This window comes from Colobus angolensis, unplaced genomic scaffold, assembly GCF_000951035.1.
Source record: "Colobus angolensis palliatus isolate OR3802 unplaced genomic scaffold, Cang.pa_1.0 Scaffold158, whole genome shotgun sequence".
In the NCBI taxonomy this organism is placed as follows: Eukaryota; Metazoa; Chordata; class Mammalia; order Primates; family Cercopithecidae; genus Colobus; species Colobus angolensis.
The window spans coordinates 6,280,618-6,308,154 of NW_012114688.1; the positions used below are offsets into that span (position 1 = coordinate 6,280,618).

At 34.2% G+C, this 27,537-nt stretch overlaps 1 protein-coding gene across 2 annotated transcripts in view; it reads right to left on the reverse strand.

The window, feature by feature from the left end:
• The window catches only part of NEGR1 (neuronal growth regulator 1), a 909,299-nt gene that overhangs the window by 266,374 nt on the left and 615,388 nt on the right, over positions 1–27,537 (reverse strand). Inside the window, exon 4 of one of the 2 annotated variants that reach the window (XM_011936915.1) lies at positions 26,205–26,336. The exons of the other annotated variant lie outside the window; for it this stretch is intronic. Coding sequence (XP_011792305.1) covers positions 26,205–26,336 — 132 coding nt within the window. The remainder of the gene's footprint in view (positions 1–26,204; positions 26,337–27,537) is intronic. 2 annotated transcript variants of the gene reach the window in all.

The window sequence follows — 27,537 nt, forward strand, 5'->3', positions numbered from 1 at the left end:
CTCTCTCTCTCTCTCTCTCTCTCTCTCTCTCTCTCTCTCTCTCTCTCTCAGAGACGGCTCTCATTCTATTGCCCAGGCTGCTCTCAAACTCCTGTCCTCAAACGATCCTTCTGGCTCAGCCTCACAAAGTGCTAGGATTACGGGTGTGAGCCTTCACACCCAACCCTACTTCTGTTCTCTATTTCAACCATACTAAAAACTCTATTATTGAAAGTAAAATTAGTGATATGGAGCATGCCAAATATCTGCAATTATAGTTAAGTATATTCAAAGATTGAAGGCTTACCAATTCATTACTGGTTTCTGGATTTAATACCTTGCTGTTGAGAAAATTTGGGGATATAAACCATAGTCACAATGTTATCACTTTTTTTCTTAAGTAAGAATTCTTTGGGTGAAGACAACATTAAATTGGTAAAATTATTGTATTCATTAAAAATTAAAACATGTGGCATCTTTGTAACATTTAGAAAGATAAGACACTCATGAGTAGCATTAAAAACATGCATCCCAAAAATTATCTATTGTATTCCAAAGATTATCTACTCTATTAAGGCAGAGACCAAGTCAGTCTTGTTCACCACTGTATATCCAGATCGTGGCAGAGTGGTGTATTATAAATCCTCAATAAATGTTGTTAAATCAATCAATAAATGCAAGGAAAATGGTGCTGTCAGCAGGGTCAATTAATCAGTGTGCTAGACTCCAAAATATCTCAACCTCCTTAAAATGGGGATATGCTCTGTGATTACCCAATAAAGGGATGGAGTGCTCAATGTTTGCCAAACTTGAGTTTCAAAATGGCACCTTGTGGTAAGCACTTTGACAGACTCAAAAAAAAAATAACAATAAACCCAGGGCTATTCCTTGAAACAAAGCTAAACTGACATCAGAAACATATAGTTGGTGTCAATAAATGATAAAATACTAAAACTAACAGATCATGAATGAGCTAGGATGAGAGTATGTTAAATTGGAAATTACTGGAGTCCAGCATACAACACCTAACAGCTTGGCAGGATATTGCGGACATTGCGGGATTTGAACCCAACAAATGCCACTTAGAAACTGTATCCGTGGCTGGGCACGGTGGCTCACGCCTGTAATCCCAGCACTTTGGGAGGCCAAAGCAGGTGGATCATGAGGTCACGAAATCGAGGCCACCCTGACTAACACGGTGAAACTCCATCACTACTAAAAATACAAAAACAAAACTAGCCTGGCATGGTGATTGGCACCTGTAGTCCCAGCTACTCTGGAGGCTGAGGAAGGAGAATAACATAGACGGAGTTTGCCGTAACCAAGACTGAGCCACTGCACTCCAGTGTGTCTCCAAAAAAAAAAAAAAAAAAAAAAAAATGTATCCATATACTATGTCCAGGACATCATCCTATTATCATAGTAATGGGTATCTTTATAAAAAAGTTAACCAGGCATTGAAGTGTAGACAAGAGAGTCCAAATATATTATCCTTTGTTTGCACTTTATCAATTCAACATTCAACAGAAATATGTTTAATTCCTTTTTTATGTCTGATGCTGAAGATACAGAGAAAAATATCAATACAACTTGGTTCCTGCTTTTTTGGAGCTTATGATTTAATATAAAAGACAGCTATGAAAACAAATTACTCTAATAAAGCATTATAGGATCTAGGATGGTTTGTTCATAAATATCAGTTCCCTCAAAATTGGAAACATTATTTATCTTAAGGGAGAATATTTTTTCCCTTAAATATTGAAAGAAAAGTATACCAAAAATGCAGAAATCCTCAATAAATTTTAGTCTCAAATAATCTATTTTAGGACACTAATGGGCGTGTTACATTTAACTTGTGACAATATGTGAAGCAATCAAATCAATGCTTATAGTAATTATACAGAGCAGAAGCCCATATGCATTTATTTCTGTTAATGATATGGTTTTTTATACTAATGAATAAATATTTGTCAAGCTTCTACTATGCTCTAAATACAGTTTTATGCAGCTCAGTCTTTATGGAGAACATAGACATGTGAACAAATTACAGAGAAATTTAGAGGTTACTAAGTGTTAGAAAACACTTTTGTACATTACTTTTTTGAATTTTTACAATTAAATATTAGTATTAATTTTATATTAAAATAAGAATACCATTGTTATTATTTAATGTGAAAAATAATCTCTCAATATTTTCTTTCTTAACACTAAAAATGCAGCTTTGAAAATTGTATTTATTTATCAAAAATCATATGCTGGGTAGCATCATTTATTTCTTCTATTATCAGACAAATGAGTGACCTAGACATATTCTTCCCCAGTTGTTAATAAAATATGTTTCTAAAACTATCTGGAAGTTTTACTTCTTTCCACTCAAATGCAAACATCTATATAAAATCAACATCTATCACCATTTTAAATAAGTCAAAGAATGAGTTACGTAATTTGCCACCTGCAGAAATACCTTGAGAACTGCAAAATGAGCATTAGATCAGTGAATCAAATATGCGAGACAATCTCAATCCAGCACACACTGATACTTCCCATGCACGTATTATTGCATTCACTAGACATTATCTTTACAGCCTACTGAACCCTTCCTTCCTCATAAAAGATGACATATATCTTGTTGCCTATGCTGTTTAGACTTTGTATTACATTAGCTATGTAACAATTCTATGTAGTGAGTATTTTCATAAGCCTTTTGGCTCAATTTAAATATTCTGTAGGCTTTTGCTGGGAGGGCACACACACACACACACACATACACACACACACACACACACACACAAATGTATACAGTACTTAGCACTGTATTCTAAAATGTGTGATGTTCCAGTTAGCCTTTTCAATGAGTTAAGAGTATAAATGTGTAGACGAGACTGGCTTCAATGAGAATGTTCTTTCTATCACATTCTTTGATGTCACTCAAATGTAACCTTATCAGAAAGGGCTTCTCTGAACATGTTATGTAAAATAGAGTTTCTGTATCACTTTTTATCTAATTTTTACTTCTTTTCTTTGATAGTACGAATCACTACCTGGCATAGTATGTATTTGTTTAACTTATGTTTTCATCCAACAGAATGTAGGCACCTTGAAACCTGCCTGTTTTGTATTCTTAACCACCCTACCTAACAGTGCTTGTAACATTCCAACACTGAATAAAGAAAAACTGAATATACACAAGATGTTGTATATATTCCACACATATGTATGTGATAGATATATATGTGATATATATATGCAATATATACAATGTATGTTTATTCATATATACATGTCACATATATATATGAATTCTTAGAAGCAATATTTGAAGCAGGTGTTAGCATGCCCAGTTAATAAAAAGGGAAATAGCGTTCAGTTAAGTAAACCTTCAGGTATAGAGTTAAGTGCCTTTGAACTCAGGTCTGGTCTGACACTAGACCTACCACCCACTTTGCATGAATACCCAGGAGTCCTTGCATAGAAACATCCATGGCATTCTGAGTCTTTCTATGGGAGCAGTACAAGAATAATTTTCCATTCACCACTAGATCAGCATGAAGAGAGAGAAAGGTATATAGATACAGATATACACATATATAGATAGATATAGATATATGTGTATATCTATCTATCTATATATCTTTCACTCTCTCTATATACATACACAGAGAGAGACAGAGAGAGAAAGAGAGCATGCATGAGGAAAAATCTGTTCTTGGCACCTGGGTTGATGAGTTAGAACTTGGATTGTAGTTTTCAAAGGGATAGTTAGAAACTGATATGTACTACTAAGAGGAAACCAAACATGAATAGGGTATATAGAAAAAGAAACCAAATTCTTGTTCACAGGGACATAATTTCAGTCTCTCTAGTTTTTTGTTGTTGTTGTTGTTTTTCCTTAAGAGACATGGTCTTGCTCTGTCACCCAGGCTGGAATGCAGTAGTGTAATCACAGCTCACTACTGCCTCCAAACTCCTGGTCTAAAGTATCCTCCTGCCTTGGCCTCTCAAAGTGCTGGGATTACAGGTGGAAGCCACCTGCCTGGACCGACTTTATTTTCTATACAGATACTAAACAGGTATTTGACTTCCAGCATGCTACCTACCAAATTTTATAGAATTCAGTTATTATGTTTGCAATATAAAATACTATTTACAATGTAGGATGACTATGAGAGTTAAAATAATCTTATTTTGTATGTGTTTTGTAAGGTCTACATTTTAATTAATCTTATTTAAGAAAAGTGTTCCAAGCCACTAAGGATATTTTTTGTATGTGTGAACATACTGTGAATTAGGGACCATCATTATTTTGGAAATTATTATTAAGAAAAATATTCTTCTATTATGCCTCAGAGGTTTTGTGGTTTAATTATGAAAATACGAGGAGTCAATGCCTTCTATATTTTAATCCTCAACTAAAAAACGATTATCATCTGATTAAAAAAAATGATCTTGTGACCTCATTTCATATCTTTGCTAAACCTCAAACACCAGTATGCTACAAACAATAGAAATCCATACAAATGTGGTAGTAGTGAAATGAAATGATTGCTGTAAGACAAGGAAACAGCAACAATAACAATGAACTATGAGTGAGTTTCCATGCAGTAGGTTTCCTTCAACCATTGTTGGGTGTCAGAAATTTCTTCAACCATTGTTGGTTGTCCTGCTTGGTAAAACTTTTCCAGGCAGATATCTCCACCATACTGCTAATCATTATTTCTTCTCAATGTAACCCAAAAGGTGTGTCATAAGACTTTGCTTACTACTCTTTTCTTGTCAGATACAGCTGTCTGATAAAACAGATCAAAATGTAAAATAATTTACTCTCTAAGCCCCCTTTATAGAACATGGACAAAAAGAGAGAGAAGAGGGATTTGAAAAAAATTCTGAGTGAAGGAGGACATTTTAAGCAAACAGCTATTAGAATGCAAATGATAAGTGTCATGACTGGCAATCACCAAGCATATTAAGATTGAGGGTAGCTCATTTGGTAGATTTTCACTGGAAGGAGTTAAGTTGCAGTTTAAAGCTTGGGCTTTCCAATCAGACATATCACCCTCCCCATTATGAAGTGTATGACCAACTATGTGTGAGTGACTTGAACTTCATTTCTTTCATCTGTAAAATGGAGATAACGATATCTACTCTCTTGGTTTATTGTAAAGATTAAATGAGAGAATATATGTAGACTGTTTAGCTCCAAGCTGGTGCATTGTTGGCCTTCTATAATGATGGTCATTATTCTGTCCCACATGTTCACAGGGCAGCCCTCTGTTTCCATTTCCACCCTCCATGATTCATTGATGGTGACAGGAGCCATTTGTTCCCACAATCTGGTCTCCGGATAGGATAAAATCATAATTTACTACCACCCAGACAGCATTATCTTTACTTCATGTTTCTTAATGATTAACAATCAATTACAATATCATCCTTTAAATCCAATTCATAGCACTGTCAAATGATTATGTACTATAATTAAATTAATGATATTGAACTTTAGTTTGAGTTGCATGGCTGCTTTTATTTGATTTCTGCTATACTCACTGAGTGAACACGAGGTTCTTGTGTAAAGTTATCATATTTATTTTACAGCCACAAAAGCGCAAACCCTTAATATAATTTAAAAAGATAACCACAAATAGAACTATTTCCACATGAGCCCATTCGGAGGTTCACATTTGCTATTCATTAATTTAGGCTTTGACAATTTAACATAAATTAAAATAAGAGCCTGTTTCACGGAGCATGTGTTTCATTCTTCACTGTCTCAGCATGACCACGCTGATTCTGGGGTTTGGTAATGTCCTTAAACATAATTTACAAATGAGAAAGTTAGTGAGGCTGGAGGAATGCATGTATAACTTGCAGTCTGGCTTTGTATGACATTAAAATCTTGTTAATCTGAGACTGGAGTTGTGAAGAAAGAATCAAGATTATCAAGCATAAATCAACATTTGCCTTATAAAATGTAATGGAAAATGCTAATAAGATTTACTATTAACAGGAAATTGGATTTAACTTATCTATTTTAAGTCATTTTGAACAACTGTCTCAAAATTTGTGTCCTGAGATGGACTGAGCCTCAGATTCCACTACTTTATTTTTTATTTTTTTTATTTTTACGGAGCACATGCAGATACATGATGACAGATCTGTAGGGCATGGTAAAAAAAGAAGAAGTATGTACACACCTCCAAAACAATGTACGTAAACAAATTACAAAACATGCATAATTGTACTTACACTACAAGGAAAGATAGGAAACTCATTGCTTATATTTAGTTCAAGGTAATCAAAAGGGGGTAAAGGCAATTTTGAATCAGATAATTTTCATATATATATTTGGAACATCGAGCAAGTATGAACATATGTAAAATGAATATATTAATAGCTTTTCTCTTTACTACACTACAATGAAGCTTAGCTTCATTAGTTTCATCACTCAATTATATGTCATGGTAAAAATGTGATTTGTTCTATAATAAAACAAGTATAATGCAGTAAGTAATGAACTGTTTGTTCAGAATTTATCTTTAATGCTCACATGTGGACACTCCCTGAGTGACTGGCCATCAACACATTTAATAATAATACCTCACTAACTGCTTGGCAGGTCCACCCAGAACAAGTCTAGTTTAAATGGCTACACCAAAGCATTCAGTTGTACATGCATATAACACCCATGAGTGGACATTTCCTTCTACTGTGAACAGGCTATCAGGAATGTGACACTTTTGTCTTATTTTTTCAACATTTTGTTCAACAGTTACTTGTTGGTTACTAGGCACAGTATTGAGAGCAGAGTTGGAATTAGCCCATTACTAGAAAGTAGAAAAAAAGTCTTCAACATGATGTATTCAAGGAGAGTTTTTAAAACGGCAAATTTGCGGAACTGGGAGTACCTCTTTGGGCATGGGATACCATATTGAGAAAAGTAAGGAAATGGGAGTTTCAAAGTCAGCCGAGCAAACAGAGGCGCATCAAGAAGAGGCTAAATGTGCCAGTTCAAAGGACTAACACTCTATCCCAAAGAATGTAGAAAACCACTGAAGATGTTTAAGCAGGACAGTGAAGGTATCAGGTTTGTGTTTTGTAAAGATTGCTCTGGAAGTGACGTGGAGGAATTGGAAATGAAACAGATCTGGTTTGGAGTTTCAGCCGTAATTTTGTCCATAATTTTGTTTCTTGTCTCTCTATTGTTCTATTTATCTTTCCTTCTGCTAACATCACATTATATAATTATCCATTCTTCTTTAGGAATGGATAGAGTCTTCTTGAATTCTTGCTTTTTCATGTTAATTTTAGAATCAGTTTTTAAAGTTCAGCAAAATACCTGTTCACATTTTGAATGAAATTGTATTTAATTTACAGATCAATTTGAGGATAATCAATATTTTTACTACATTTATAATGAGTTTTCATATCAAAAATATAGTATACTTTTCACTTAAGATCTCTTAAATTCATTTTAATAATCTTTGTTTTTTTATAAAAGATCTGCACATTTTCTCTAAGATATAATTTTACATATATTTGCATTGTAAATTAAATGTAAAAATTATAATTTCTGATTCTTGCTGGTTTATTCAGTATCACTGCTAAACTCTTATTAATTGAAATAATTTTTTTGATTTTACAATACACAACATGATATCATCCATAATACAGAACATAAATCATTCACACATAGAAGCGATCTGGCAGCTTTTCATTTTCCTTTTTCAGTTCTTATACTTTTTATTTATTCTCCTTTTTACTACAATGGTAAGAGCCTCTATTGAAAGGTTCCGTATGAGATGCTGATGTTCAAGTCTTTTCCTTGATCTGAAAAAGAAAGCCTATGATTTTTCAATATTAAGATGTTTAACGTAGATATTTTTATATGACGCTCATCAGGTTAAGTCCTTTTCTCTTCAGAGTTTACTAAGAGATTTTATGATAAATATGTTGTTTTATTAATTTTTTTCTTGAATCTATGAAATGACCTGTGGTTTTTCTCTTTTAATCTGTATTGTAACTCAACATTGTACTTCTAAGTTAAAATCAACATGATATTTTTATACATTGCTGGAATCAGTTTGCTAATATCTTGTTTAGAATTTTTGAATCAAGTTTTTAATGAATTTGGTCTATAATATTATTTCCTTCTAATCTCAAATAATTTTAGTTATCAAATTATTAGAGCCTCATAAAATTATTTGAAAGTGTTCTTTTTATTTCTTTTTTAAAAATTTTCTTGAAGAGTTTGTGTAAATTTTAAAAATCCATTCCAGTAACATTAGACAGAACTGTCATATAAGAACATCTGAGCTTTAAATCATATTTTTGGAAAGATATTTTAATCAATGATTCCATATCTTTAGTTACATAGGATCATTCTGATTTTTTATTTCTTTTTGAGACTGTTAAATAAATTATTTTGAGCATTTTTTCCATTCCATTGCAATTTCCCAATTTATTGATTGTTATTAATGACCACCTCTTCATATCTGCTTAATCTCTGTAGCACCTAGAATTCTGTCTCTATTTCATTTTTAATTTTCTACTTTCACAAGATGCCACAAATAAACATTAGACTAGTATCCTCTGAAGTTTGCCTAATCTCATTTTTCTATTTTTAATATTAAAAGTAGCTTTTAGATTTCTCCTTTTCCACTGTATGTTCATTTCTGTTTTAATTTTTGACCTAAGCCAGTCAATGGGTTTACCATTTTTTCCTAATGATACAGGGCTGTTTTACTATATTTTAACACCATTGCTCTCCTTCCATCTTGAATGTTGTCTTAACACTTCAGCTCTAGCCTGCTTCATCCCAGAGATTAGACATTTTAAAATATATAATTAATATTTATTTAGGTTTACTCATTTATTTGCCAATATATTATATTTGCCTAGTATCTTTTCCTATATAACAGATTTCCATATGGCTTCCTTTTGCCAGAAGTTTATGTTTTAGGAGTGTTATAATATATGTCGGTAAAGGGCAGCCAAGGCTGCAGTAAGAAACATTCCGACAATTTCTAGGTGTCAACATAGCAAAAATTTACATTCCTGTAAAACAGGCTGTGGGTCCGGGTGACTCTCCCATGCATAAGTTTTCCATGTGTTGGCACAGCACTTCAGACTAATTTAAAAACACTTGCATATTAACATACACATCTGTGATTATGGAGTCTGTGAACTCAGTGGATTTTTAGATATCAGCATTTAGGTTGTTTTATTTAAAAGTGATGTGTGTCATTAACATTTCTTTATCCAATAACATAATCAACTTCAAGGGGGTAAAAAAAATACAAGGTTCTATTCCTTCTATAACAAGAAAATAAGATTTTGGTGTTCAATGAAAACATTTATGTCAAAAGGTAAAAGTCATTTTGTGACAAACTCTTATTTGTTTTTTGTCTAAAGATCTTTTCATATATTTCTACATAAAAATAAAATGACAGTTGCTTTATCCTAAAACACTAAGAGCATTACTATGATTCTGTCTTCTGGCATTCATTGTTGCTGCTGAGAAATCAACAGTCAGTATATTTGCTATTGTTTTACAGGTCATTTTTTTTTTTTTTTATTTTAACGTGTTTTGACATTGCTTTTTCTTTGGTTTGTTTCAAATTCAGTATGATACATATTTGTGCATATCTTTTTATTTTTAATCCTGGTTGGATTTATAGGAATTCCTCAGTTTCAGAATGAGAATTTTTAAATAAATCTGGAAAACTGAGTAATTTCTTTCTTTGAATATTGCCTGTTCCCCACGTCCCTGTACTCTCTAGTATGTCCTAATATGTCCTTATGGAATTATACTTTATACATTTCAGACATTTACACTCTATTCTTTAAATTTCTTCACTTTCTTCCTTAAATTCTGTCTCTTGGTTTCTCTGGCTAACATTCCATTTAATTATTATTATTTTTTTTTTTTAGACAGAGTCTCGCTCTGTTACCCAAGCTGGTGTGCAGTGGTGTGATTTCAGCTCACTGCAACCTTCACCTCCAGAGTTCAAGCGATTCTTATGCCACAGCTTCTCAAGAAGCTGAGATTACAGGCATGAACCACCATGCCTGGCTAACTTTTGTATTTTTAATAGAGATGGAGTTTTGCCATGTTGGCCAGGCTGGTCTCAAACTCCTGGCCTCAAGCGATCCACCCGTCTCAGCCTCCCAAAGTGCAAAATGCTGGGATTATAGGCATGAGCCACCACATCCAGCCACATTCCATTTAATTTTGTAATATCCATCTTCCAATTTGTTAATCCCCTCTTTACCTATATCTAACACATATTTTCTTTATTTTTTCATTGTAAGCTTTTTAATTTTAAGTATTCTAATTTTCACACTTGGAAGTTCTATGGAGTGGAATTTTCATTCAAAACTGCTTATTGTTTGCTCATATTCAAGGTTCACTCTGATTTCTTTAAGCTTATGTCTGATAATTCTACAAAAATTTTTGTAAAGTTTATTTTTCTTGTCTGTTGTTTTCACTGATTCTTATGCATGTCCAAGTGTTTTGTTATATGAGACAGGGTTTTTAAGTCTTGTAATTTTTACCTCAGAGATATTCATTTTGCATGGAACTTTACCTGCAGAGTTATTTTTGAGGCCTAGATTGAAGTTGTATTTTTTCAGAGATTTATCGGGTTTTTGTTTTGTTTCTGTTTTGTGAGTTTCCTGCAGATTTCACTTATTTGGGACAAGAGTAAATTTAAATAACGCTTTCAGATTATTAAAATATGTGGATATGTGGCTATGATACAGTTTCAATGTTTGTCCTCTCCAAATCTCACACTGATATTTAATTCCCAATCTTGGAGGCAAGGCCCTAGTGGGAGGTATTTTGGTCATGGGGGCAGATCTTTCATGAAAGGCTTGGTACCTTCCTCCTTGCAATGAGTGAGTTATTGTTGCATTAGTCATCAGGAAAACTAATTGCTCAAAAGAGCCTGGCACCTCCTTCCTCTCTCTTGCTTTCTTCCTCTTTCCATTTGGTGATTGCTCCCCTTTGACTTCTGCCACGAGTGAAAGCAATCTGAGGCCCTTACCAGAGACAGACACCAGAGCTACGATTCTTGTACAGCCTGCAGAATCATGAGCCAAATAAACTTTTCTTTTTTTTTTTCTTTCTTTATAAATTACGCAATCTCAGGGATTCCTTTATGGAAACTCAAAATGGACTGAGAGAGGCTGCAGACTTATTTTGGGTAAATTGAGGTTATAGGCTTTCCAAGGAGAATTTTTCCATAAAATCAGAGCTAAACTTGAGGCAGGAAATACTCTTTGCATCTACTTCTGAGACATGAGATGTATTTCTTGTTCATTCTTATACTAAAGGTATGGCCCTTTGTGGGGATCTTTGTTTAATGTGAAGGGATCTCCTCTAGTTTTAAAGATCCCTGGACTTTATCTTCTTCTCCTTGCATCTTTCACAGTCATCAAAATGGGTGTTCAAAGACTCAAGAGTATACTAGATACTCTGAGAGAAAAATCATTTTTATACTTTCTTACCTCTTAGTGGTTCTCATTTCAATTAATTTTACAGCTCAGAACTTATATTTTTTCTCAGCAAATTACAATGATGCCTTTAAAACATACTTTGGAAATTTTATGCAGCATTTTAGTTGTTTAAGTCCAAAGTGGTTTTCTGAGTATCTAACATATTGTACTTCAAAAGGAAAAATCTCCCTCAGGTTTAGTTTCAGTTTTTTTTAAATTCTCAGGATAAATACTTAATTTGATAGCATTCTTTCATTTTCTTCATAATAAAAGACTATTAAAATTACAAATTTGCCTCTGAGTACAGCTTTCCTTAACTCTGGGTTGTTTTGATATTCAGTGAATTTGCTTTTCCTATTTCTAAACTACCCCCACCAAAAGTTACTTAGGATTTTTTTTTTTTTTTTAATTTTCAGGGGTTTGTGACCTTATTTTTGTGTTTTGAGGAGTTAAACTTATATTATTAAATTTCAATAAGAAATTATGACTCATACAATTTCCGCTTTGGAAGATGTATTGAGTTCTTTGAGGTTTGGTAGATAAGCAATATAAAAATTCTGTAGATGAACAATGTTTGCTCTCTGAGGATACCAGATTTAAAATGCGGGGCCGAGGTGGGCAGGTCACGAGGTCAGGAGATCGAGACCATCCTGGCTAACACGGTGAAACCCCATCTCCACTAAAAATACAAAAAATTAGCCAGGAGTATTGGTGGGTGCCTGTAGTCCCAGATACTTGGGAGGCTGAGGCAGGAGAATGGCGTGAACCCGGGAGGCGGAGCTTGCAGTGAGCCAAGATCTTGCCACTGCACTGCCACCTGGGCGACTGAGCGAGACTCTGTCTCAAAAAAAAATAAATAATAAATAAATAAATAATTAAAAGATTTAAAATGCGTATTAATTAAATATTACTAATATTATTAAAATTCTTTATTTTCTCATTCTTTTCCTATTTAATCTTGCAAAGGATGAGGGTTTTTAAGTAAAACTTTCTTTAAGCATTTGTACATTTGTATATATTTTTAATGTCTTTCTAAGACTTTATGTAAACACACACAACACATACTAACATATGTTTGTGTGTATGTATGCATCTATTTGTGTGTGTATGCACATTCTATATTATTTCATCTATAAATGTTTACTAGTATGGATTGTTAGGGAAGAAACTTCCATTTCCCTGACCTCGTAATTCTATATGTAGAGTCTCTTTCGAGAATAATCTCCCTGCCCTGTGTTGCCATTCCAATGAGAGGAAGATGAAGTATCAGAGTGTTAAATTGGAAGAAGAAATTAGGAATGCTGCCTGGTGCTTTCCTTGTTTAGAACCATCCTTCTCAGGAGGTACCTGCATGGATTCCCCTCCATTCTCCCGATAATATGGGTGGCTTTCAATTTGTCATATTCCTGCTTCTATCTTTCAGTTGGTTATAAACTCATGAAGGAAGATTACTAAGCTTTGTATTGTCGTTCTCTCAAACTTCACAGTTAAAAAAATGTTTAATCTGTTTTCATTTATTTTGAATTACTTCAATACATCTTTATTAATTCTTTAAGGTATTTTTTCTTCATTTTGCTTTAGGTTTGTCTGACACAAGCAATATATCAGTGTTTATTATATTAGCATATAATAAATATAAATATATTAAAGCACAAACCCAGTAATTTTTCCCTTTAGTGTTCAATTAATCGTGTTAGTCTGTTATATTACTGATGTTTTCTTTCTTTTTTTTTTTTTTTTGAGACGGAGTCTCGCTCTGTCGCCCAGGCTGGAGTGCAGTGGCCGGATCTCAGCTCACTGCAAGCTCCGCCTCCTGGGTTTACGCTATTCTCGTGCCTCAGCCTCCCGAGTAGCTGGGACTACAGGCACCTGCCACCTCGCCCTGCTAGGTTTTGTATTTTTTTTTTAGTAGAGACGGGGTTTCACCGTGTCCACCAGGATGGTCTCTATCTCCTGACCTCGTGATCTGCCCGTCTCAGCCTCCCAAAGTGCTGGGATTACAGGCTTGAGCCACCGCGCCCGGCCTAATGTTTTCATTTACTTTTCTGTTTTTGTGCGTGTTTCAACTTTTATACTTCATGGATTTCTCTCCCTTTTTGACTACAAGTAAAAAGAAACTTCTGCTTATGTTTCCTGCATTCATTTATAATAGGATTTACTTTTAGCACTCAGTGATATTATTTATGTTTCTTGGATTATCAAATTCAATAATTGATTGAGGTTACTTTTTTTTTTTTTTTTTGAGACGGAATTTTGCTCTTGTTGCCCAGGCTGGAGGGCAATGGCGTGATCTTGGCTCACTGCTGACTCCGCCTCCCGGGTTCAAGCGATTCTCCTGCCTCCCCAGTAGCTGGAATTACAGACATGCACCACCACACCCGGCTAATTTTGTATTTTTCGTAGAGATGGGGTTTCACCATATTGGCCAGGCTGCTCTCAAATTCCTGACCTCGTGCTCTGCCCGCATTGGCCTCCCAAAGTGCTGGGATTACAGGCATGAGCCACGGTGGGTCGAGGTTACTTTTCTTCAGCGAATGAAAGATAACACAGAGCACGCTTTCATTGACTCTCCATGTGTGTGCCCCACTTCCCCCTTCCTCCCCACACCAAATTTATTTTTCTCTCCATTCTTCTATTCACCTAAATCTGTCAGTTACTGCTGTTTAAAAAAGTATAATCTTGGATTTCATATCCAGATCGTTGGTATTCAGTTTCTAAATTTATAATATATAAATGTGAACTAAATACTTTTTTGAAGAAACTTATGAAATCTTGTTTATGCCAATGTTTTGGCATCACAACTGAGCTTAACTGGTTTCAAAAACTATTGCCAAAAAGTTTATGTCAGAGGTTAGTGGCCAGATGCTATTTTAAATCCAATTGTGTTTCTGAGCAAAATCATAAGTAGTCTCAAAGGCATGAGACTCATAGAATTTTTTTTTCACTATGACTCACAAAGTTTGCAAACATAAATTTGGTGGGCTATGCTTCAGATAGGAGGGAAAAAAATCCATTATCTTTCTACTCTTCTCAGGAACCTTTTTTATCATTGCTTTCAGCCAAAAATTTTGAAGTAAGACAAGATGCAACATTTGTTATTGTATTCATTATATTTGGGCCTGTATTCTTGACTGTAGTAGTCAGAGGAGGCTGAACTCTGGGAACAAATAGACTCAAACATACAACGAGGCAACAAAAAAAAGTTTGGTTCCCACTAGCCTAAAAGTCCATAATAATTTAGTTTAGTGAAAGGTGGGGAGTGAAATGGGGTAGGAGTAAGGATATTCTGCTGCACAGAATCATTCAGGGGCTCACATAATGGCAGCTTTGTTATCTTCAACATGTAGATTTCAAGGTCACCCTGAAAGCTAATGGGTTACTATTCCCATTAGCTAGAAAGTAAAATAAGCATAGCAGAGCACGCGTGGGAAGTTTTATAGGCCATGCCTGGAAGTGGCTCATGTTACTTCTGCTTACATTTCTTGCACTAGAACTCAGTCACAGGGCCAAAGCTAACCCCAAACCAGGCTAGACAATGTACTACAAGCAGTAGGTGCGGGAAGAAGGTGAAAACATTATTCGATAAATTACCTTTACCCCATTGGATAATCTAGAAAATTCTATCAGGACACTGAATTCTTAGAATTACACAACTTGACTCCTAAAGAAGTCACATATCATCAGCTATTCTCAGTACAGAACAACTCATGAGAGACTACATCCTCAAGTGAATTACATGGAGCTTCAAAGTCCTTTTGACATCCACAGAGAAAAACAGAAGGGTTTGCAAACCCAATATGCTCACAAAGATGAAACAGCATTAACAAATGTAGCATTTCTGAACTTCAGCTAATTACTGCTATACTTCCCTCCATCCTATTATGTAAATGTATACTAGCTGGTTATACGAAATGTGGAAAACACTCTCAACATCTGTTCTAGGATACAGAACACTTATTTGTTTAGACTAGGTCAAATTATGATTTATTGCAGAAAAAAATTAATATGCATTAGGCTACTATGTCTCATATTACTTAAAAATTTATACTTTTTATCTAAATTGCTCACCTAAACCTTTAAACAACTGGGGAGGATGCTTAAGATATTTTTTCTTTATAATTGCCACCAAACTGCTTTTAAGTTCTTGGTAGACTGAATATATATGGTTCTCAAGGCATTAAGAGTAGAGTAGTGAATCTTATAAACACGGAACACACCCACAGTGTCCTAAATAAAATTTTGTTATCGTCTTTCATTTTATCTATGAAATACACAACTGTTCAATGCCCCTGGCACAGTGGGCATTTTGTTTTGTTTTTATTTGTTTGTTTTTTGCACTGCTGTTAACTTTCTGTGTAGCAGCAAGTAGGCCAACTGCATGATGCTGGGATTTCATTATGTTCACTATTAAACAAAAGCTCTTATTTTAGACAGCATGTGAACAAACCTATTTTGGTGCAGCATCGTTCTAAAGGATTATTTATTGTGATTGTTTTCTCTATTCACTGGGAATCCTATCTTTCTTGGTTCTGCACTTTCAGTGTCAGCCATTCTGACAGCTAGCACCTGTGCACATTCTGGTTATTGAAATAGTTTCTTTTAATACACAGTGATCCTCTTTTCTCATCCTGCAGAGTTTACGATCTTTCTAAAAGTCTCCCTAGTTTACACAGTTTGTTGAGAATAATTAGGTTCCTTTTTCAATTTATATGAAAGCAGGCTAGTATAGTGAAAGCAGCCTCAGACCTAGAATTAGGATTTTAAAGTTTCATTCTGATCCCTTACATGAATTAATTTCTAAAGCTACCTAATTCAAATGTATACATCTATCAGATGATGAAATTTGGCAATTTTATGAACAATCTTCAACTGTAGAATTCTATGTGTGCATATTTTATATTTATTTATTTATTTATTCAATCAACATACATTTATTACCAGTCACTGTACTAGGTACTGAGAATAATAATATGCACTAAGTCTTCTCAAATATTAACTCAGTTAATCTTCATGCTCTCATTTTGTAGTTGAAGAAACCAGCATACACAAAGTTTAATGACTTGACCAAGTCTGCATGGTCGTAAGCGACCCAGCTTGGATTTAAAGCCAGGGTGCCCAGCTACAGGGTCTGACTTCGTAGCCACTGTATTACATAGCCTGGAGGAGTTTCCCTTTTCATATATATATATATATATATATATATATATATATATTTTTGAGACAGAGTCTTGCTCTGTTGTCCTGAGCTGGAGTGCCATGGAGCAATCTCGGCTCACTGCAACCTCTGTCTCCCAAGTTCAAGTGAGTCTCCTGCCCCGGCCTCCCAAGTAGCGGGGATTACCGGTGCCTGCCATGATGCCCAACTAATTTTTGTATTTTTAGTAGAGACAGAGTTTCGCCAAGTTGGCCAGGCTGGTCTTGAACTAACCTCAGGTGGTCCACCTGCCTTAGCCTCCCAAGAGTTTTCCTTTTCAAAGAGTTCACAGGCTACAGAGGAAGGTTGATATGTAAACAAAATGCTATTTTCTAATACTATTGATATACAAAGTCATTGGCCTTGCACCAGTCATTCCTGTTGTTTTAAATGTATTATGACGAAGCTCACAACCAATCTTTAAGGTGCTTATAATTGTCTCCAGTTTTTTTATTTTTTTATTTTTTTTTATATAGGAAAGCTGAGCCTCTGACACATTAGCTAATTTTCCCAATATTCCATAGTTATAAGTGACTGAGCTAAGATTAAAACTCCTGTCTACCTGATTCCAAATCTCATTTTTGTTATCCTTTTTCACACTCCATTGCATAAACAGAATTTCTACTTTAAGGTTTTCTGAAATTTATGTCTTCATTACTGTACTTATTCTTCACATGAATTACATTTTAAAGGATGAAAAGTTTGCCCAGATTTGCCAACAATGCATAAGAGAACTAAATTATAATCCTCATTAATTTCTCAAAGAATTCACAAAGCAAAAGTCTGAGATTATCCAGAAACATTTGACACTGAAGCCAAACAGTGGCTTTAAATCTTTGCTCCCTGCCTGTTAGGAGGTGAATTCACGCAATCTCTAAAAAGCTTAAATAATTATAGGAAAAACATCAGAGTGTCAGGAGTAGGTGGTACCAGAGAATGATTCCTCATTTTCTAAATGGGGAGATTGAGACCTAGATTTCAGTTTTTTGCCCAAAGTTGTATAATTAGTTAAGTAACTGAATTAAAAACAGAATTCCGATCTTCTGCCTTTCTCCTCTGTTTTATTTTCATTATCCTGTAATACCTAAATGCATAATTTTATCATCTAGTAAATTTTGAAAAAGCAGTTGTGCCCATTGACTTATAGGTAAATATAGACTGAATAATTCAGTATATTTGGTGAGTGATTATTTGGCAATCCATATATTTAAAATGTTTCCAAGGTGACTGAATAAAATTCATTACAAATCTTCATTATATAGATGTCTTTCAAAAGTTGGTTTAGTATCACTATACGTGTGAGTAGAAATAAGAGGAAAGAGAGGAGAGGAAACAAATAATATGGCAGTCACAAATAAATTAACATTAAATAAATGTAATATAATAAATGTAATTAAATACATGTAATGTAAAAAATTAACATTAAATAAATGTAAACAAAATAATATTAAATATCATTAACATTAAATAAATGTTAATGAGGGTGAGAGACAAATAGAGGGAATAGATAAATAAGGAAGAAATGAGTGAAGACAAGCTAGCAAGCTTGAATGTACGAAGGATGTTTCCCCACAATTTGGATGCTTTTGTTCCAAATTTATCTGCCACAATTCTTGTACATACTGCTATTATTTATACTATTTCTACCATACTCTTCCCCTAATCATTCCACTTCTCTCCCTTCACACACATATACACATACACAAAACACGCAAACATGTGCATTGTCAGACATAAGCATATTTGGCAATTCCTCTGAAGTTTAATAATGATGATATGGCAAAGACCCAAGGGGATTAATTCAGTGTCGTTCATTCTATAAATGGCTCTCACATATTGGTTTAAAAGCATTCAATCCATAAATTATCTTGCTTAATGTACTGAAGCAACACTTTTTTTTCTGGAAGCACAGAGGAAACATGCTGAAAAAGCTGGATTTAGATAAATACAGGTTATAAACTATATGTTTGTACTGACTAAAGTAATGTTTGAAACTTCTAGATCATTTTGAAGAGTATATTTGGCAAAAAGCACCCTGCGATGATTTTCAGGGTTTGGTCCTTTGACTGCTTATTAGAACATGAATCTAGAGGACTACACCATCACAAATGCACACATATGAGTTATATATAACACACACACGTGTGTGTGTGTGTGTGTGTGTGTGTATATGGAGAAGGAGATTGAGATTTGTCGTTGTTTGTCCTCTCCTGACTTTGACTTTCTCCCTTTTTTTCAGTTTGGCATGGAGTCATTTTCAACCCAGAGTATTTTACCCTGTTAGAAATTGCTTTCTTACTGTGAGCTCATAGTCAAACTCTATTATACGTATCACTTCATGTATATTTTTTGAAGTGATGATTGCCAACCTAAAAAGAACTACAAACAAAATAAAATAAACACAGGCTCCCATCTAGCAAAATATTTTGCTCCCATATTAAAGGTAAGAAATTGTTTTATTTTTCACTTTTAGAAAAAGGAGAAATAATAAAAATATGCATATTTCATTACTACAGAAGCATGTTGATGTTCCATGAACAAAAGGCAAAAGATCACTGATAGACCCTTAACACTAAAAATCCTCTTAACAAAGATAAATGTATGGGAGAATACACTTAAGTTAAACTGGATATCAGACTCATTAACTAAAAATAGTCTTGGCACACTAGTCATTAATTGAACTGTATGTCTAACATTTAAAACAAAGGTCCAATTATGTCTCCCTCAATAGAAAAAATCATCTATTCTTTAACTGCATGTTTAATGGCAGTTTTACTTCAACTGAGGGATTATAGAAATCATAGAATTAAATGTTAACTTTTTACACCATGAAAGTCCGAAGGTGAATAAAAAATGTTTAATTCTTAGTTTTTTTTTCAATTTTGTTGTGTTAAGAAGTATTTTACTTAATATTTTTCGGGTGATTATTCACGTTTCTAATATTTAATGTTCAGTACTTTTTGGAATTTTTCTTCATATTTCTTAGCTCCTCATATCTCTTTTGGCTGGCATTGTTCTCAGTATTATCGTTTTAATCTCTTCTCTTACTCTTGCCATGACAAAACAGAAATCTTCCAAGTATTCTTTGTGAATGTAAACAATACAAATATTTAAAATCATGTGTTTAATATTCAGATAACCTCTGAGCAGGTCTATCATCTCAAATGTATTCTTTTTTCATTATGAAACACTGGATCTAAGTATGCCTATGGAGTTTCACTAACTCTCACCTCATCCGGTCCTGCTTCCCTCCACAATGCTTAACTTTCTTTTCTGTTTTGTTTCTTGGTCTAACCCAGCCCATTGTACCTGACTAAACAAACAACATTCTGTCCCATAACTCTTATGAAGCTAAGCAAATGATGTTTCTTCTGTCTGGAAGACCGTTCTTTCCTTATTTTTTTTTTTTTTATAAAAAAAGAAATCTGTCAAATTCAATTTAATCCTTTAAACTCCATCACTAAGGCCTCTTAGAAGCTTTCAATGAAACCCCAAGGCTACATTTGGTGTATATCTTATATCCTTGCATAACACCTTATGATTGGTTTATCAAAGCACTTGTCACACTGTATTAAAACTATGGGTTTCTTTTGTTTTTCTCCTTTCCTAGATAGTGAATTTTGAAAAACAGTAGCTCTGGTTGTAGCACCTTGATTCTCTTATAGTAAGCAGTAAGTAAATAACTAAGTGAATATATAAATGGAGATGTACCAAAGTGTGTCATGATTAGAGATGGTATAGGAACTAACACTTTATTTAAAAGACAACTATATGCCTTTTTATGCCCTGAGTTGTTTCAAATAAGGGTTAATTAGCTTAAAAAGAAACATAAAATACAGCAGAGTATCCTAAATTACAAGCAGATATGAAAGATGAAGCAAATGAAAAGTAAAGTTAGGGGCATAAAATGGATCCAGAAATAAAACACTAAGGTGATGCCTATGAATTCAAATAACGCTGTTTTCTTCTAGTCCCATGATAGTATCTATGACCTACTCAGACTTTGAATACCAAGATTTTCCTTTTATTCAAGGTGATGGCCATTTGTCATCTGCAATTTCTTCCAGTCTTAAGTGTGACATATTGCCTAAACTGCCCAAGGTTTTGGAGAAAACTTTAGGAATAGCCTTAAAAAACTGGTCATTTCCCTAGAAGCCTCCTCCTCTTACTCCCTAGCGGCTTCTCATTTCAAGCTTCCATATAATTGTACTAAGTTATACTAATTGGAACATTCAATTCCACATGTTTGGAGCTAGTTATATTGGAAGATAACGTGAATATTTGCATAAATGAATATGTAGCAGATGCAAAATAATGCACAAATATGTGCCTGTAACTTATTAGATAAAAGATTTAGTTCACAGTACACCCAAAAATGACTTTACTATTTATTTGATCATAGGAAGAATTAATCAACTCTATTCTACTGAAAACACGTGTACAAAATAATTTCTGCCACCAAATAAAATGGTCAGTATTTAGGTCTGACTTTCACGAGTAAAAATTGAAATAATGTCTAGAGCTCTTTTCACCTTAGTCTGGTTGGCTCTTTGTTTTTTTCCAATTAGCAGCTCTCTTTACTTACATTTGTTTTGTTCTTGAAAATCAGGGCAATTATTAAATGTTTTACTATCTCTGCATCTCAATTTTCTTATCTATAAAGAATGGAATTAGTGCTGCTTCTCTCTGAGTAAAAACAGTATGCAAATTTCAGGTTATCTTTATTGAATCCACCTGGAAATTTTGGGGAGAAAAAAATAGTATTAGAAGTATATTAGTCAAGACACCATCTACTAATTTTCCTGGGAGAAAGAAATTTAATTGTGAGGCAAACCTAATATCTTTTCTTGATTTTGCCTAGTAGAATGATTCACCTGAGGGACTCTAATCTGTTTAACCCTTTATTTATTCAACAACTATTTTTGGATGCCTTTCTATGGACCAGGTACTATTTGAAGTAACAGGAACGCATCAGTACATCAGTGTACGAAGGACAGCAAAATCCGTTTCCACATAAAGCTGATGTTCTGGAGTCAGTTCACTCACATTCACATATGTGTATATATTTGTAACATTTACAAATTTACAAATATATATAAATAATGTATTATTACCCTGAATTTACAGAAGTGATAACTGAGAGTCAGAGAACTAAAGTACCTCACCCAAGGTCTCAAAGGCCGAGTAAATTATGGAAGAGTAAGTTATCCGTTAATAATTATAGTAAATTATATCTGACCATAAGTCCCACATTTCCAAAACTGGCACTCTTAACTGGAAGAATACATACAAGTAGAGTGGAAAACAGATGGCCTCTGTCACAAGACTAGGGAACCCCATTCATTTTACTATTATTAGTAATCTTCATATTAAAGGGGCAGGTCTTCCATTCCTTGTTGATTCTTATCCCTTGGATTATACTTTCGTACACAGATCTGTATTACTTGATTCATCACACTTTCTAATTTTTTCAAATTCTATACTTCACTTCTAAAAATCAGCTTTTTGATTTTCACTCTGATCTTCCCTTTTCTAACCAGATTTTTCCTGTGTCTTGTTTTTGTTGTTGTTGTTGTTTTTCAATTCAATTTAATCCATGGGCTTTCTGAGACTCATTCATTCTTTCATTTTGTAATTTACAATGACAACTATGAACCTAGTGTCCAGTAGGCTTCTGCTAAGAACAGAACATGAATGTAAATAAAATGGGAATCTGTCCAAGTCTAAATCCACTAGTTCCCTTTGGCTTAGCTAATCAAATGTTTCAATTTTTTTTCTTGTGTTTGTGTGTGTGTGTGTTTACATGTGTTACAAGGTTTAGTTATGATAATTTTCATGATCTCTTCTCATTATTTTAGTTTTTAAAAAAGTGGACAAGAAATACACGCATACAAAAACACATATGGAAAAAGTTACAGGTAAAGACATGGAAAATAAACACCTAAGATCCCGCTACTTAGAAATAACCCATTGTATTAATGTTTACAAATTTCTTTCCATCTGTAGTAAGGCTTTCTGTGAATAACTCAAAATGAACTGATTTATTCAACCAACCAAACAGTTCGATCTGTATAATCAATTATATATTCAATTATATCAATTACCTCACCAAACTGCTATGTAATTAAATTGAATAAAAATCCACAGTGACAGGCATGATGTTATTTATTGTATATGCATATTTTCTATATATAGTGAATGTGGCAGTTGTATTAGACAAATAATAAAACATTAAACATTTCTAACTTTCAGGGAATCTAAATCTTCTCAAATTGACTTACCACATAACTGAATCTATCAGAATTTATGAAAATGTATTATATTTCATCTTGAACCCCATTTGGGAAAAGGGACAAAGTTTTTATTCAAATTATAACTCAGGAACCTACTGTAATTCCATGTGTACAATCAATATTGATTAATAAAGATGAAAGGAAGGGCCGTCTGAACCTGGCATGATACTATCTTTAGGGAATCTTCAGGTTATTAGGGGATGTGCAGTTCCATGCTGGTAACATAGACCACAGTGCTCAATTTTGGGCTTTGACAAACTAAAGTTTGTTCAGTAGGCTTTGGCTAATTTCCTCTGGGAAATCAGCTCAGCAAAATCTAGAAGTAGCTCTCAATTTTTGACTTTTAAAGGGCCAAATTCACAAAATTAACACTTTGCAAACCTTATCATAATCAGAAACATTTTCAGACATACAATCACATTTCCTTCACACCTGAGATATCATTTATATATGTGTGGCATCAAAATTAAATATGATTAGTAGTAAACAAGACCAGTATTAAGCACAGTTTTTCATGGAACATTTGGAAAAGGGTGAATTATCAAAGGTATGATTCAGGGAGAAGCAAATGACAAAACTGATTGTTTAAAATCATTTAAAAATCCTGTTGGGTCTACTTTCTTAAGATGAGACAAGTTAATATTATGTCTGCAACAACATGTTGACTTATAACTGTACTTATCTACCTGAAATTTATTCTTAAAAAAGATAGCCTGTCATGATTTAAAAAGCACTTCCCTACTGTTTTAAACTTTTCCCCCTTTTTCCTGCTGTTTTCCCTCTTAAGTTAAAGTGATTAACAAAGTCTTCTTCTCTACCTATTCTAGAGTCTCTGACACCCACATAAAGCCACTAAAGCACCTTTGTTAGCTGGATGGAATGTCTTCAGGCTCTACCTCAAATGTTCCAGCTCCCACTTTGTATTAGAAGAGAATTCTGCATGGCTCTTTCACATTTCTGCACACTTTGTAAGCAGAGACACTGACAGATTTTGTTCCTATCTTTTCAATCTTGGAAGAGAGAAGTAGTTCTCCCTATGGAGTAAAGGGCAGATTTGTTTACAATCCAGTTTAATAAGGATAATTTCTCCCTCTATGGCAAAGGGCAGGTTTGTTTGCTGACATTATATGTTTTTTAAAAAAGAGTTTTCCAAAGCTCAGGGTGCTTCAGTTATGACATAAACCCACTGTGTACAGTGGTCACCTAGCCCTCATCTTATCACCTTGTAGTAACTGGGTCTTAAGGAACTGATGCAAGAAAATGACAATACTCTGACTACTGCTATTGCTATGAGTAACACACTGCCTTTTGTCTTTGTCCTCTGCATCCATGAAACTGCTGTAGACTCTTCAGCATTCCTGGTATCTGGTATCCCCAGTTTCTGTTCTTTTGCTTTATGGATAGACTCTTGTCTATCTATTTAGTTCCTTACTCATTTCTGCCTCCTTAAGTTAACTTTCTTGGTCTAAATTTCTTACTTGCCTAGGGAAAAGAGAATCTGATTAAATAAGTGGCAACAAACTAAAGTCAGAGGAATAAAAAGTGTTAATTCAGAAACAATGGTGGCTTATATATGGAGTATAGATCCCATGCAAATCTGTACTGCAGCTGGGTTTTCAATTTCATCCCTATCAGAGACATCATTTTAAAGACCTATTGGGTCTTGGAGTTCAACAGGATTACTGGGCTGCGTGCCTTGTTTATTTGACATATTTTACTCTGCTTTTTCATTTCTTAGTGCTTGCTGCTAAAAATATTCTTTCCTTAGTAGATATATGTCTCTCTTCCCTCCCCTCCACTTCCCAAGCCCTCAACCCTCAAACAATAAAATCAGTATACACATATTCAGAAAAGCATGGCTAGTGATAAATGATCAGGAATTTTTACTTGTTTGTTACCTCTTATTTCAGAGAGTTCCAGAGGGATGAGCAGTAGCCCTCTGCAATAAGAGTCCTGAGAATCAGTGGGAACCTGTTAAAATTCAGATTTCCAGGCCATACACTCCCCACCCCAAGGATTCTGATTCAAAATGGCTGATGTGGGTTGCAGGAGTTTTCCATTTTTAATGAGTTTCTTGGGCAATTTTGCTACAATTTGTTTGCAGAACACTCTATGAGAAATCCTACTCCAAAAACTGCCTCCTGACTTGGTATCATGCATATTTGTGCAGTATAATAGAGACAGTTCAACCCCAAGTATATAGATTAGTCACTGACAAATGTTAGTTGATGACAGTGATTTGCTCTGGTGTGCAGCTCAACTGTTAGGAGTGTTTTGAAAGTTATTTTTTGGTCCATGAGACTGAAAGACTCATATTAATATGAAACAACTGCTGATTAGCTTTAACATTTCTGGATATATTTGGAACAATTTCTTCTGATCTGTGGCATAATACCACATGCACATTATTAGCAAGGACCATATACAGAAAGACAAGTAAGTAGAATTTTAAAAATGAAAACTATAGTTTGTAAATACTGTGGGTAAAATGCAATTATCCCAAAGGTATTTTATTTGAAGAAGTTAAATGGTATGAACACATTTTAGATAAAGATTTAGGGGAGATTTTTGAAAAGTAAAAAAGTAAAAACAGTCATTGCTGTTGAGATCATAAGATATACAATAGGATGTTACTGGAAAATCATCTTATATCAGTGTGGTTGGAGCATTGAGGAAAAGTGTGTAACATACTAGCACTGATGGTTCTGCAGGTATCCAATTTATATTCTAACTTCCTAACAACAATGCTTTTGGAAAAATTCTTTCTTCACTTTTTTTTTTCCCAAATGAAATAGAAATAAGTCACCCAAGTAACAGAAGTATCACACTTCAGCTCTTTTCTTTGAGTACAGACCAGTACACTTCATTTTCATCAGGTTTGATTGGGAGTTACACACTTAAATTTAGTGTTAGTGCACTTCAGGTAAAGCTCATGAGGAAAACACCAGCATATGGCTACAGTGCTTTTGAGGTAAGGACACCACGGTTTGGAGTGCCAGAGACTAGGAGAATATTAAACACATTTCACTCTGTACATCAAACTTAATTATTGTGAGTTTACCTGGGACTATTGTTACATTAAACAATTTAACCAACATTTCAACATCTACCCGTCTTCAGTGTTAGTAGGTGATTTTTACCAGTAGTCCACCTCTTAAAAACAGCAACACAAATTTCAGTCAGAATTTTTCAAGGTGTTTTATCTTTTCTCAGAACTTATCTTGATAAAAGGTGATGACACTTACAGTTGACAACAACTTTTACTTTCCTCACATCTGGGAATGACACATCATTTTCCGCACTGCATTCATATTCCCCAGCCTGGTCCCTTGTAATTCCATAAATGTCCAAATATTGTCCATTTTCAAATGGTTTTGCTATAAAAAAGAATACAGCATGTTTAATTGTAGCTGCCTGAGGCTTCATTCAAGTAAAACAACAATTTCATGACTTCCTACAAGATATTGCTGACAAAACAATTCCAAATGAAACTGGGGAATTATTAAACCTTTTGTTCTTCTATGTTCAGAGGGAAACTCAGAGAAAAAAGCAGAAGCAGAACAAGGTATATTGTAACAACTATTTCCCCAGAACAGGATATACATGTGTTCTTTTTAATTGATTGTGGTCTTCTAACCTCTTCACACATCAAATAGACTCTGCACATTTCTGTAATTGAGTTCAACAACCTCTGAGCAGTGTAGATGAAATTCACTAATATGACTTGGTACATATTGACTTTTCTACTGTGTGAGCTAGCAACTTGACACTTAACCTAACTAAATGTTGCTTTTCTTTTGGGGGAAATCTCCTACCCTTATTCAAGGATTCAAGTCAGATGTCTTGAAAAAAGTATAGAGATATATTTAACCATTGCTATATTTCTGTTTCCAAAATTATTAATGCTGCCAAGAAAGGTACAGTGTACACACTATATATAACTCACCCAATGAATCTTGGAAAAAATCATTATGACTCTCTAAGGGTTAAGTGTTCATAAAAGCAAACTAAGTTATCTTTATTTTTAAATATTCATGGGAAAACATTCTATGTGACCAAAAATAGCAGCAAAATAAAAATATAAAGATGTAATAACAGATGAAAGACTACCCACAAATGAATGAGATTTGAGAAAATAAAGTCTCCTTTGTTTAATAATGGAACTTTTGTTTATTTGAAAGCATTGGGTCATTGAGCAGGATCCTAATTATCAGAAGTATGGCAAAGGTAGAATAAGCCTTTGTGAATTTCAAGAGAGGAGACTCTTCCACCTCCTTGCATAGGCCTTGAAAAAAATCACATTTCAGTGCATATCAAAGGGAATTGTGGAATGAAGCAATGCTACTATTATTTTTTTCAGAGTCAATATTATTTTTATCTTCCCCTTTCTATCTTGCCAAAACCATTGTAATGATATAGAAGTTGGAGAACTAGTAAGAAGGTTCATTTTAATGAAACAAACAAAATAAATTTTAGTTATGGCCCTCCAAATTTAAAGTCCATTCCAATTATTTTCCCCCAACGTTCCCCCATGCACTTCTGTGTCTGGGTCTTTATTAACTGTGGCATGGTCTGCCC